The 13,554-nt window shown below is 37.2% G+C and overlaps 1 protein-coding gene across 7 annotated transcripts in view; it reads left to right on the top strand.

Annotated features, from left to right (window-relative positions):
* Positions 1–13,554, top strand: part of PIK3CB (phosphatidylinositol-4,5-bisphosphate 3-kinase catalytic subunit beta) — a 186,630-nt gene that overhangs the window by 110,897 nt on the left and 62,179 nt on the right. For all 7 annotated transcript variants that reach the window (XM_057738334.1, XM_057738336.1, XM_057738338.1 and 4 more), the window contains one exon: positions 12,282–12,533. In XM_057738334.1, the coding sequence (XP_057594317.1) occupies positions 12,282–12,533 (252 nt within the window). The remainder of the gene's footprint in view (positions 1–12,281; positions 12,534–13,554) is intronic.

Raw genomic sequence — 13,554 nt, 5'->3', positions numbered from 1 at the left:
CTTGTTAACCCATGGGGATTTATCGCACCACCCCTACAATTAAATAAAGACTTAATGAGGCATTTTGTCTCAAAGTGTAAAGCATGCATTTTCCTCTGTTTTGCTTGGCAGGAAATTAAGTGAATGGTTTTGTGATCCAAGAAAGAGATTCAGTTAGTTTGAGATGCTTGCTGGCATGAGGACATTATTCAGGAGCACCTTGCCAAAGATTACCAATGGCTTGCTTTTATAAATTGGACGTTAAAGGTTCTTGGGTAGCTACCATTAAAATAAGGGATTTTTTTCTCTTATATTCTTAGCTGGATTTTAATTTTTAATGAGTATGCTTATGTCCAGGTGGCCTTTGTTTTCTTTATTGATTTTTTAATTAATTTTTTTCCAGTTGTAAAGGTACAACATGATTGCTGCACCAGGTAAAAAAGTCCAAACATGATTTAGGAAAAAAGTTACTATTCTCTCCTCCACATCTCTTTACCATCATATGGGATTCAAGGTTAACAAGCGTGGAGTGACCTCCATGTTTATGCAAATATATGTAAACATATGGTTTATACAAACATATAAACATATAGTTGTGTTTACTTTGTTGATTGGTAGGTTTCTAAAGAAAAGGGATGATGTTATAGCTATTATTCTGTAATTTGATTTCTTCACTTTATATCTTGGAGATGGTCCTCTGGATTATTAAATATTCAGTAGAGTTCCTTGGGTATTATATTTCTAAAGGCAGAAATCACGTATAGGCAAATATACCCTCAAGCTGTACGGAGTGGTTTTTTGTTTTTTTTTTAACATATATGTATGATTTTGCTCAGTGGTTTGTATCTATACATGTGTAATTTACATTCTAGAAATGGGAGTTCCTACTTTTTCTTCCCATTTGTTAGGTTATTGTTATTTGTTAGTTACAATATTTAATTCTTTTGTAGTTCTCATTTTCTCTACAGCCTTTTGTTGTTACTCAGTTTCTTCCTGAAGAAGACCAAAGAAGCATTCATGACATGCTTTATTTTTCTTGAGCATTGTGCTTTATTTTTGCCATTGACAGATTATTTGTGAGTGAAATTTTATTTCTGTAGGTTTTATCAACTTCCATCAGCTGTTTCAAACTGGATTGATTCTGTTGTTTGTGGTCGCATAGTCTTAGGAGTAATGGGCTTAAAGTACTATTTAAAGTATCCTCCCCCCATTCCATCTAGTTCTCTAGTTCCCCCTCCTCCATCCTTTTCCTCTTGCCAGTGGGGTTACATAGTTGATTTAAGTAAGTTAAGTAAGTTAATTAAGCAATTATGGCATGACTTTCTTGTACCTACACCTCATTCTTTTTAATTGCTACACAGGTTAGGAGGTCCACTACAATGTTGAAGAGAAATCTGGGGGGCTGGGGGGAGGAAGTCAAGGGGGATATGGGTAGCAGGAAACTTCTTTCTTTCCAGACTTTTTTTTCTTAAGATACTGGCTAGGACCTTCAGTATGATGTTGAATAGAATTGATGAGAATAGATCTATTAGTCAGGATTCTCCAAATAAAAATAATAATAAGGTGTGTGTGTGTGTTTTGTGTGCATGCGCATGCGCGTGGGCGTGTTTGCATATGCACACACAGATTTATTTAAGGAGTTCGCTCGTGTAATTATGGAGTTGTTTAAGTCCCACAGTCTGCAGGGTTGGTTGGCAAACTGGAAATCCACGAGAGCCGATAGTTTAGTTTTAGTCCGAGTCTGATGGCCTGAGAACCAGGAGGCGCCTGTTGTGTAGTTCCTGTTGAAGTTCTGTATGCTCAAGACCCAGGAAGAGCTGATGTTATATATTATATAGTCAGGCAAGAATTCTTTCTTACTCTAAGCAGGGCCAGTCTTTTTGTTCTGTTCATTTCTTCTGATTGGATTAGGGCCATCTACTCTAAGGAGGGTAATCTGCTTTAGTCAGTCTACCAGTTAAATGTTAATCTTATTTAAAAAAAAAAACAACACTCTTACAGAAACTCAGAATATCTGGACACCCCAAGACCCAGTCAAATGGACAAATAAAATTAACCATCACAGTAGACATTTTTGTTTTGTTCTTAAAGAAAAGCATTTAGTGTTTCAACTTTAAGTATAATATTGACTATTACCTTTAGGGTTTTCATACATGCCATTTATTCAGGAAATTCTCTTCTCTTTTTACTTAGCTGAGGGTTTTTGTCCTGAAAGGGATAGAAAAAATTGCACTTTGTCCAATGCTCTTTCTGTATTTATTGATGATTGTGTAGTTTTTATATTTTGGTATGTGAATTTGATTGATTTTCAAAAGTTGAGACCAACCTTGCATTCCTGAAATATGTACTACACGTTGAAGATGTAGTAGCCTTTTTGTAAGTTGCTGGATTTGATTTATTAATATTTTGTTATGAATTTTTATGTCTATGCTCATGGGGAGTACTGGTCTGCACTTTTCTTTTCATGTAATGTCTTCCTCTGGTTTTAGAATTAGGACAATGTTGACCTTATAAATTGAGTTGAGAAGCCTTCCCCTCCTCAATTTTCTGAACAAATTTATGTAGGATCGGTATTATTTCTTCCTTAAATATTTGGTAGAATTTACTTCATTTGGTAGGATTTACTCCTGACCCTTTTTTATGGGATGGTTTTTAATTAGAAATTTAATTTCTTTAATGGATATATAGATAGTCATATTTTCTGTTTCTTTTATGTCGGCTTTGATAATTTTTGTCTTCTGAAGAATTTAAGTTGAAAAATTTATTGACATTAAGTTCATAATAGCCCCTTAAATTAGTTTTTTGTTGCTGTGTAACAAATTACCACAAACCTAGCAGCTGAAAACAACACCTGTTTATCAGCTCATATTTATGTTGTTCAGAAGTCTGGGCATGGTGTGACTGGATTTTCTGCTTGTGGTCTTATAGGGTTGAAATCCAGGTGTTAGTTGGGCTACATTCCTTCCTGAAGCTCTAGGGAAGAATCTGCTTCCAATATGGTTCAAGTTATTGGCCAAATTCAGTTCCTTGCAGTTGTAGGACTGAGGTTCTCGTTTCTTTGATGGCTTTTGGCTGGGGATTGCTCTCAGTTACTAGAAGTATCTTTCAGGTCCTGGCTGTGTGACTCTGTTTTCACCTCTAGAAACAGAGAATTTCTCAAGCATTAAATCCTTCTCTTGCTTTGAATCTCTTGCCAGAAGACCCTGGTCCCTTTTAAGGGCTCACCAATGGGTCAGGCCCATGAAGGATAATCTCTCTTCCTTTTTGTTTTGTTTTGCTTTGGCCGGCCATGCAGCATGTGGGACCTTAGCTCCCTGACCAGGGATTGAACCCACGCCCGCTGCAGTAGAAGCGCAGAGCCTTAACCACTGGACCACCAGGGAAGTCCCTCCCTTTCTTAAAGTCACCTGTGTTGTATAGCAAAACCTAATCACGGGAGTGAAATCCATTGTAATTGCAGTCTCAGAGATCTTACTGGGCACATGATTCTCTGGAGTCTATAATGAAATCCTAGGTGTTCAGTGAAGATTCACTACTCTGCCTGGCTGGCATTTGAATGTCTTTCGCTGTGAAAGTGCTTAGAATTCTGTAGTATACAGCTTCCTGGTCAATCTTTTCCCAGCCTAATGGCATTTCCCTTTTCGGGTATGTATCTTAATATTTAGCAGAAGCCTGAAGTCAGTGCTGCTCAAAATCTAGAAGATGGTATTAGGGCAGATAGAGAGAGCTCAGAAAACCGTCTGGTTATAGTACTAGTTGGAATGAGTTCTAACTCTCAGAGAGAGTGGGGATCTCTCCATTTTTCCCCTCTCTCTCTTTTGTTTTTGTTTTTGTTTTCTGATCTTTTCTGTATTCTCATTTGCCCCAGTCTCCCAAGAAGTCCTGTGGCAGCAGTGGCAGCAGCATCAGCAATGGGGACAGGCCTAAAATGCAGAGTCGAACCTTCCTCTTTGATTAGAGGAGTTATAGCCCTAAGAGAATGGGGCATATCCTGATTGCTCTCCCCCCTGCATCCCTGGTCTACTTTCTCTCCTTCTCTGGTGTAGTTGTAGGAAATGTGGGTGAATAAAGCCTCAGTTTTCTGGCTGGGTGACAAGAAAAGGGGAGCCCCAGGCAACTAAAAAATACTTGGGATGCTTTCAGAGTGGGATGAGCTCAGGAAATTTCTAGGTTTATTCCTGAGCTATACGTTTATGGATCAGAGTCATAAGTGCCTGTATACTTTGAGAACTGAACTGTGGCATAAACCACCACCCAGTCTCAGACTAGTCACTGTATGGTGCACACACAGGACAGACCCAAATAGCCCTGCAAAGGATTTGAAAACTGAACTGATGTTGGAACTCACAGAAGGTTTGTTGGAACTTGCAGCCTGAACCTAACCATTGTCTTCTGAAACAAACGTCAACATTCTCTGTAGAATATAAACAAAACCCAGAGTCTTATACTATACTAGTCAAAATGTGTAGGATAGAATTCAAAATTAATTGGCATTAGAAGAACCAGGAAAATCTCAAGTTGTATGGACCATGAGAATCAACAGACATCAGTACTGAGATGACACAGATGTTGGAATTATTCACAAAGATGTTAAAGTAGTTATTATAAAAATGCTCCAATAGCTAAGGGCAAAACAAAAACAATGGAAAGGAATGGGAAAATAGAAAGTTTTAGCCAAGATATACAGTTGTCCTTCAGTATCTGCAGGGGTTTGGTTTCAGGACCCCCAGAGGACACCAGAAGCTATGGAAGTTCAACTTCCTTTTTATACAACCTATGCACAACCTGTACTTTAAATCATCTCTAGGTTACTTATAATACCTAGTACAATGTAAATGCTATGTAAATAGTTACTGGAGAGTGCAGCAAATTCAAGTTTTGCTTTTTATAACTTTCTGGAATTTTTTTCCCAAAATATTTTTGATCCATGGTTGGTTTAATCTGTGGATGCAGAACCTGTGGATTCAGAGGGCTAACTGTAGAGTGTACAAGGAGGAACTAAGTGAAAAATAAATGACTAGTTAAACTCCAAATGGACTCAATAATGGAAGTAGTGTGAAAGGAAAGAGTCAGTGAACTTGAAGATTAATCAATAAAAATTTCCAATTTGAACAATGGAGAAAAAAGTGGTTGGAGGAGAATAAAACTCTACAGAGTCTCAGATGCCTTTGTGACAATATCAGAAGGTCTAATATGTGTGTAATCTGCATCTCAAAAGGAAAAGAGAAAGAATGCAGCTGAGAAAAAAATGAAACTAAAGAAATTATCACTGGGAGCTTTCCAAGGTTGTCAAAAGACATAAATGTAACATATTTAAGCATGATAAATCCAGAGAATTCCAAGCCCAGATACATTTCATATCAAAAAACCTAATGACTCTTATTAGTCATAAATCATAACACCTCATAAGCCTAGTTATATGGCTCTCAGCACTCCTCACCTTTTAAAATAGATACAACCCCAGGAAAGAAAAAACTGTCTTAATCTTTTTATCTAATTATTTCAGTACCTGGAACACTAAATAAATACTTGTGCAATGAATTAATACATTTTAATGTAACTTTCTCTAACATCTTTATATCCTTAGTTAGAGGTAGCATAGGACTCCTCCCACTAAGCCAGAACAAACCTGCCTTTTTATTAAGTGATATACTTTATGAAACCCATTTATGGTGTTTTCAGCCTATTCATGTTACTGATCTTTTTTTTGGTGTCTGATATCAAAAGGGAAAATGTAGTGGATTTTAGCCATATCGTCGAACAATAAGGAAATTAGATGTCGATGTTGGGAAAAGTTTCATATCTTGCCCAACACATTTTTAATTGGTGAGTTCAGGAATGCAGTCCATGTGTAGGCGTGGCACAGCCTTGCTGTAGCACAGTGGAAAGTCCTTTACATGGCAAAATCTGCCTTCTCTTGCTTTCCAGGTATCCTGGGACTTGTGAAAAAGTGTCTGTTTGAAAGTTTACTGAAGTTAGACAATAAAACATGTGACTGTAATTAAACATGATGGTGCTTTAAAATTCTCAACTTTTCAGGGCCTGAAGGTGATTTAGACAGAGCATCAGGAAATGAGACAATTTTGACAAAATTTCAAGATATAAATTTAGAGAATAGTTTTTCTTACTGTTTTTTTCTGAAAACAAAAATCTTTTTAATGTCTTCTACTACAGGAGATTCTAAGTTCAGGAAACACAATTTTTTTCACTTTATTTTAAACGTAGATAATTTTTTCTATTCTTGTTTGTTTTTAACCATTATAAATGTCAGTCATTTTAGAGAATTACCAGGAGATTTCTCAATCAAACATAATCCTAATGACTTGGTCTTAAATATATCACATTTTGACTATTAGATAATGATTGATATTTCAACAGTTTTCTTCAGAGTGGTGCAGGGTCTCTTTCTGTTTATTGTTACCACACCCAAGTTAGATTCATTCTTTTTTTTGGCACACGGGCTTAGTTGCTCCGTGGCATGTGGGATCTTCCTGGAGCAGGGATCGAACCCGTGTCCCCTGCATTGGCAAGCGGATTCTTAACCACTGCGCCACCTAGGAAGCCCAGATTCATTCTTTATTGTAATTCTTTTCCAAACCACAGCCTTGGATATTGCTGTTTACAGCTAGTACAGGACTTTGCTAGTTCATTGCCCTTGAGTTCTTTTTTGGGCTTTATATCCAACTGATCCATAATTTTACTTGGTTCCATGTGTTTGAATTTTGCCAGAAGTTAGTTGATAGAACTATAACCAGCATTTTGTGTTTTGTTTTTTAAAGCATCAACATTTATTGAGTACTTATAATGTCGTGGGCTCACTTGTTTTTATTTCTCAAAAATTGTCGAAAACCAAGAGATGCAAATGTTTTTAAGCTCAGCAGTTTAAGTCACTTGTCTTTATCACAAAAACATGGAAAAATATTTATTTTTAAACTTGTGATTTTTCTGAATAAACTATATATTCTGTGTACAAAAGTTGATAAATTCATAAGTCTTTAATGCCACTGAGTATAAGAATGGAATATCATTTTTATTCTGAAATTTTTATCTTCTGTCTTATCACACAAAAGATGCAAAATATGCTTTATGTATGTTTTGTTTTATTTTTAATTTTCCTAGCCTCATTTCACAAATGGTTTGAGGTAAGCTTGCTTGCATGCCCCCCTTACCCCCACCCCCACACACCATCTGTCTCATGTACACAAAAAATACACAAAATGGAAGATAAGATCCTGTGTAACTGCTTGATGCGGACTACAGATTTCGCTTTGCTTGCAGTATAGATAGTGGCCAAAGCAAAGGAAACGTGATCAGTTATAACATTTAGAATCTCTTAGGATAAAAACAATCTAGTTATTCATGTGGTTGTAGTTCATCCTTATATTGGAAATGGAGAGATGTTTAGTGGTTCCTTATGAAGGAGACACAGTGGGTGATAAAGTGTGCACCAAAACCACTGCCAGCATCGTTGTAGTAGGAGGTAAAATAATGTTTCACGTATCTTTCTCTTATAATATCTTTCATTGGATAGACTTAAAATATAATATTGACAGTGCAATTCAGCAGAAGTCATTCTGTGTGATACCAAAGCCATTCTGTGTAATTCAGTCTAAGTACTATATTCAGCCACGTGAGTATTTAATTGGTAATTTTGGGACTTTCCAAAGAAATAAATATATTGCATGACTTTCTGGAAGTTTATATATGTATTTTTACTCAGAGTTGGGTTTTGGATAAAGATTAGGCAGCAGAGACTTTGTTGTGGCCATTTAAGGTCAGATATATATATATATATGTCATATATATATGAGATCAAGGCCTAGAGTAGAATTCAAGTAGTCTTATGGACATGAAGTTCCTAAGTGGGGATTATGTATGAATAGATGACAACCCCCACTCCACCAGCCATACACCTTTACATGGAGTTTTGTAGAGTGTCAGGTGTCTATGACTTAACCTGCATTTTTCAGGAAAAAATACTCTTTAAGATTTCTACTTCGTGTAAGTTACACCCCATCCTCAGTCTGCCCCACCCACATGGCTTCACAATTTAGTAACAGCGATCTATCTTGTAGTTGGTAAATATTGGATTCTGATTTTTACATTAGGTATATAATTTGGTCTTCCTCATTATTTGTTTTCCTTATAAATAGTAGTGGATTAGTATTTTATTGTTCTAGTGTTTCATAACTTCTAAATAGAGTAGATGGACAGATAGGACAGATTTTTCAGAACATGTCATCTTCAAGTAATAGGTAACCTGACAAAACAAGTAGTTTAAATAGGACTTTAAATTTTTTTCATAGTTGTATTGAGTGTTTGGCAGGCTCATTTCAGAGGAGAGTAACTGTGGAAGTTCTCAGCAGTGAAGGAAAGATAAGAAATAGTTCTTGCAGTGATGAAAGAATGATTTTACGTTTGGCGTTGGTCAGTCATGGTGCTCTTCTGCCCAGTAATATTTGGCATGCAGGAGAGGCAGGTAATCTGGTTTATCCAGGACATGGGCTTCTGATGAGTATGGCAAAGGGAGAGACAGGCACTGGCTGAGAGTTCTGGTGAGGGTGAAGGCAAACAAAGCTAATGGAGAAATGGGGGTGTTGGTTTTTGAAATGGAGGCCTTAATGAGGGCAGGCAAGTGTTCATGTGGGAGTGTGGGAGGGAGTTGCAAGGTGACATAGTTGGGGAGAGTAAGATGTAGGAATTAATGATTTGGAGGTGGTAAGGTGTGGTAAAGTCAAATTCAGGGTGTGATTGTAGGATTGTGTGGCTGAAGGGAGTGAGAGGAAGTACCGTGGAGATTTTGATGGCAGGGTCCTCAGAGGTCAGATAGATTGTTTGCTGCAGGCATGTGGGCCCTGCCTCAGTACCTTTTAGTGGTTTTCCTTTCACTTGGTATTCTTTATATCTTGAAAACAGTTACTGATATCTTCCTTGTAAGAAATTTGAAAAAAACTGTACTGCCTTTGCTTATGGTTCTCAAGCCTTTGCTTCCAGCCCAGATTTCTCTTTAGTTTCATTCTCTATTTTCACATGGTATTTACAAATTTTTAAAGCCAACTTATGTTTAAATCTCCCATCTCATTCTCTTCCCCCTTAGAGTGTTGTTCCTCTTACATTGTGTTGGCCAGACAGTTCATTTGGGTTTTTCTGTAACATCTTACGGAACATTTGGTAAGGCAGCTGGAGTTGCCCTTCTCCCTTACCTACTGTGTATAATCAACCTATCACGTACTGTTGATGCCACTTTGTTAATATTCCCTCCTGTTTCTTCCTCCTTGTCTTCCAGACCTTTTCATAGTTAAAGCCTTTACTGTCTCTCCCTGAATTACAACAGCCTCCTCACTACTCTCCTTGCCTCTATTTTCACATCCTTATACCTAAACATTTCTACCCACTGAAGACAAAGTAGTCCTTAACTGTTTAAGTTCTTTTCCATTTAGTGGCCTTAAGTGGCACTAACTTTGCCACTAGCCTCTCCAACTCAGGCACCTGCCACCTAATGCAGCTAGATGCTATACTAGGCTGTTTTGGGTTCTTAGGCATGCCTAAGCTTGTCTCTGCGAAGGCAGTAGGTTTTTCCATTTCTTTCTCTGCCTGTTGAACTCCTTTTGATAAAATGTTTGGTTTAACAGTGGTGGAACCTTTCCTAACCTCCTGATAAATTAAAACCTCCCACCCGTTGCCTGTTCTTTCACTGATGCTCAGTCCTCCTGAGGTACATGAGAAAGGATAACTTAGAAATCCAGGTTTGGTGCTCTCTCGTCCTACTTTAAAAAAAAAATTAATTTATTGGCTGTGTTGGATCTTCGTTGCTGCACATGGGCTTTCTCTAGTTGTGGCGAGCAGGGGCTACTCTTCATTGTGGTATATGGGCTTCTCATTGCAGTGTCTTCTCTTGTGGCAGAGCATGGGCTCTAGGCATGCAGGGTTCAGTAGTTGTGGCATGCAGGCTCAGTAGTTGTGGCTCGTGGGCTTAGTTGTTCCTTAGCATGTGGGATCTTCCCAGACCAGGGATAAAACCCATGTCCCCTGCATTGGCAGGCGGATTCTTAACCACTGGCCACCAGTCCCTCTTCTTACCTTTCATGTAATTTTACTGACACTAAATGCCATTTATTGATTGAATCATGATGGAGCCATTTCTTAATTGCTTAGGAGAAAGTAATTGTTTTATAGTTTTTACAGGCAACTAAAATTTTATTTACTGATTAAAGTAATTATGAAAATGAGAAATTGTATTTCTGTATGCTTTTTCTTATTCCTATTCTGTCTTGGCTGGTAAAAATACTAGTATTGTCAGCTTCTCATAGTTTAGATACTTTGAGGATAGTGTAAAGATAGATACAGAGATTTCCTAAAAGTACTGCTCTGTAAATCCTTTTTTGTAGTAACCTTATTGTGTTTTTTACAAACTAAAAATGAAAGCCCCCAGACTTCTTGCCTAATTTCAGAATACACAGGGAGATATCATTTAAGTAGTATAGAGCCATGGACTTAAATGAAGGTTGCTTGAGGCTATGGCTACTAAATCTTGAAATTATCAGTTTAAAAACAGGGAGAGATAAATATATGTAGTTATTAAGTACTACTGTGTGCTGATGTCACATCTGAATTAATTGATTAAAAAAAGTTTGATCTTAAAGTATTTTGTTGAGTCAGTCTCTGTGTTTGTTGTTGTTTGTTTTTTGTTTTTGGCCACGACATGTGGGATTTTAGTTCCCTGACCAGGGATCGATCTCATGCTTACTGCAGTGGAAGCACAGATTCCTAATCACTGGGCCGTCAGGGAATTCCCAATCTCTGTGTTTTCGTACAGCTTGTAGTTCTGCTTTTGTCACTTACATTTTTTTTTTTAAGATTTATTTTTATTTATTTATTTAGGCTACGTTGGGTCTTAGTTATGACACATGGGATCTTTGTTGTGGCATGCTGAATCTTTTAGTTGTGGCGTGCAGGCTTCTTAGCTGCATCATGTGAACTCTTAGTTGCGGCATGCATGCGGGATCTAGTTCCCTGAAGAGGGATTGAGCCCAGGCCCCCTCCACTGGGAGTGCTGAGTCTTACCCACTGGACCACCAAGGAGGTCCCATCACTCACTCTTATTTATTTAATTTATTTTGGGGGGGCTGTGTTGGGTCTTTGTTGCTGTGCACAGGCTTTCTCTGGTTGCTGAGAGCAGGGGCTACTCTTCTTTGCAGTGTTCAGGCTTCTCAGTGCAGTGGCTTCTCTTGTTGGGGAGCACAGGTTCTAGGTGCGCGGGCTTCAGGAGTTGTGGCTCGCGGGCTCTAGAGCACAGGCTGAGTAGTTGTGGCACACGGACTTAGTGACTGCATGGCATGTGGAATCTTCCTGGCCCAGGGATCGAATGTGTGTCCCCTGCATTGGCAGGCGGATTCTTAAACACTGTGCCACAGGGAAGCCCCCATCACTCACTTTTAAATTGGAGATAATCATGTCAGTTTTTAAAAACTTAATGTTTATTTATTTATTTATTTATTTATTATTTACTTATTTTGGCTGTGCTGGATCTTAGTTGCGGCACTTGGGATCTTCATGGTGGCACACGTGATCTTTAGTTGCAGCATGTGGACTTCTTAGTTGTGGCATGTGGGATCTTGTTCCCTGACCAGGAATGGAACCCGGGCTCCCTGCATTGGAAGCACGCAGTCTTACCAACTGGACCAGCAAGGAAGTCCTCCACATCATGTTGCTTTAAAAAACTATATAAATGACTGAATAAAATTTTCTGGGACATGTTACATATGTTCTGCATCACTCTGTACCTGAGTCTTTAGGGAAAAATGAAAGAGTGGTGTCTAGGATCATCATAAATATGGATAGAATATCTTTAAGTTGACTTTTATAATGACCAATTCATAAATTATTTGGAAGTAGGAAGAGACTTTGGAGGTATTTTATCCACCCCTTCCTTCCCAACTATACAGACAAGGCCCCAAGTAAATGGAGTGAGTGGAAGTAAGCGTATGATAGTAGTTTTCATATTTTTATATTTTTAGTATTTTTTATATTTATGGTCTTAGTTTCTTTAGACCCATTTATAGCATTGAGACCTTTGGCAGTTTTTTAGCTGGTCTACTAAGTGAGTGAAAAAGAGGTTAAACTAACAGTTTGGTGAATTATATGCTAATTAATTATAGTCTAATGGTTCTATGGATGAATAGGCTTTCCTAGAGTTTGTCTGCTTCTTCTGCCAATATGTGTTTCTTCATTCTTCCAAATAAAAGTGTTTTAATGGTGTAGTATTCATGATTCTATATTTGTTTTTGTCTCCATCATTACAGGTTCATGTCAGAGCTGGCCTTTTTCATGGTACCGAACTCCTTTGTAAAACCGTGGTAAGCTCAGAGATATCAGGGAAAAATGATCATGTTTGGAATGAACCACTGGAATTTGATATCAATACTTGCGACCTCCCACGAATGGCTCGATTATGTTTTGCTGTTTATGCAGTTTTGGATAAAGTGAAAACGAAGAAATCAACTAAAACTATTAATCCCTCTAAATATCAGACCATCAGGAAATCTGGAAAAGTGGTAATTATATACTAACTTATGAAAACTTTTTATAATGGAATAATAATAATAACATAATGGAATAATTTTAAAGCTTTGAAATAATAAAGTAATGAAAATGAAATTATGCCATATAACTTTGGTCCCTAAGAACTGATTTTTAAAAAGACAGTAAGTCTCCATTTTATGTCCTTTTCACTTTTCTTTTGACAAATTTATTTTAGTAAATGTCATACTGTAAGTATTCTATTATAAATGTAATGCTTTTAGAATGAAGAGATTTAAAATATTACAGGTCCACAGTCCTTTAATTGAAAATTCAGGTTCCAGATATGTTTGAGAATTCAAAATTTTATGCATTTTAGAAAGATCATAGATCACTCAACACACCTTGTAGAGTCTGGGACACAACTCTGTGATCAAACCCATCAGTTTCTTTTTTCTCTTCCCTTCTCTTCTCTTCTCTTCTCTTCTCTTCTCTTCTCTTCTCTTCTCTTCTCTTCTCTTCTCTTCTCTTCCCATCAGTTTCTAGCAGTAAAAGATATGAATATTCTCACTAAATGAGACAAACGAAGGCTGTCAGTTAGCTTCATGTTATTTTTGGTCATGTTTTACTGCCAAATGTGTTATGAACAAATCTTTAGTTTTCAGAGTTTCTTGGACTTTGAAATTGTGGACAAAGGATGGTGAACCTTTCCTCATATTCTCATCTTCCATTTCAAATTTTTATTCAAGTCATTTTCATTTTTGTCTTACTTTATGGAAAGTTTTTTTTTTGGAGGATGGGGACATGAATTTTATGCAGTATTAAAAAATGGTTACTATATTTATCTACATGAATTTGTATCCTTTTTTTCTTAACATGAGAAAGTAAGCATTTCCTCTGATTATTATCATAGTTTTTTAAAAATGAATTTTATTGTCTAAAAAGTCACATAAGAGTTATTTCCTTAGTGTTTACATAAAAGTCCTGTTAGCTTGGTGCTTCCTTTTTAGAAACATAAATAAATTCTACAATACCTAGGGACGTTGCCTTTTGCTA

This window comes from Hippopotamus amphibius, chromosome 6 (assembly GCF_030028045.1).
Source record: "Hippopotamus amphibius kiboko isolate mHipAmp2 chromosome 6, mHipAmp2.hap2, whole genome shotgun sequence".
In the NCBI taxonomy this organism is placed as follows: domain Eukaryota; kingdom Metazoa; phylum Chordata; class Mammalia; order Artiodactyla; family Hippopotamidae; genus Hippopotamus; species Hippopotamus amphibius.
The sequence above is the reverse complement of the archived record's forward strand: the minus strand, read 5'-3'. Positions and strand labels throughout refer to the sequence as shown.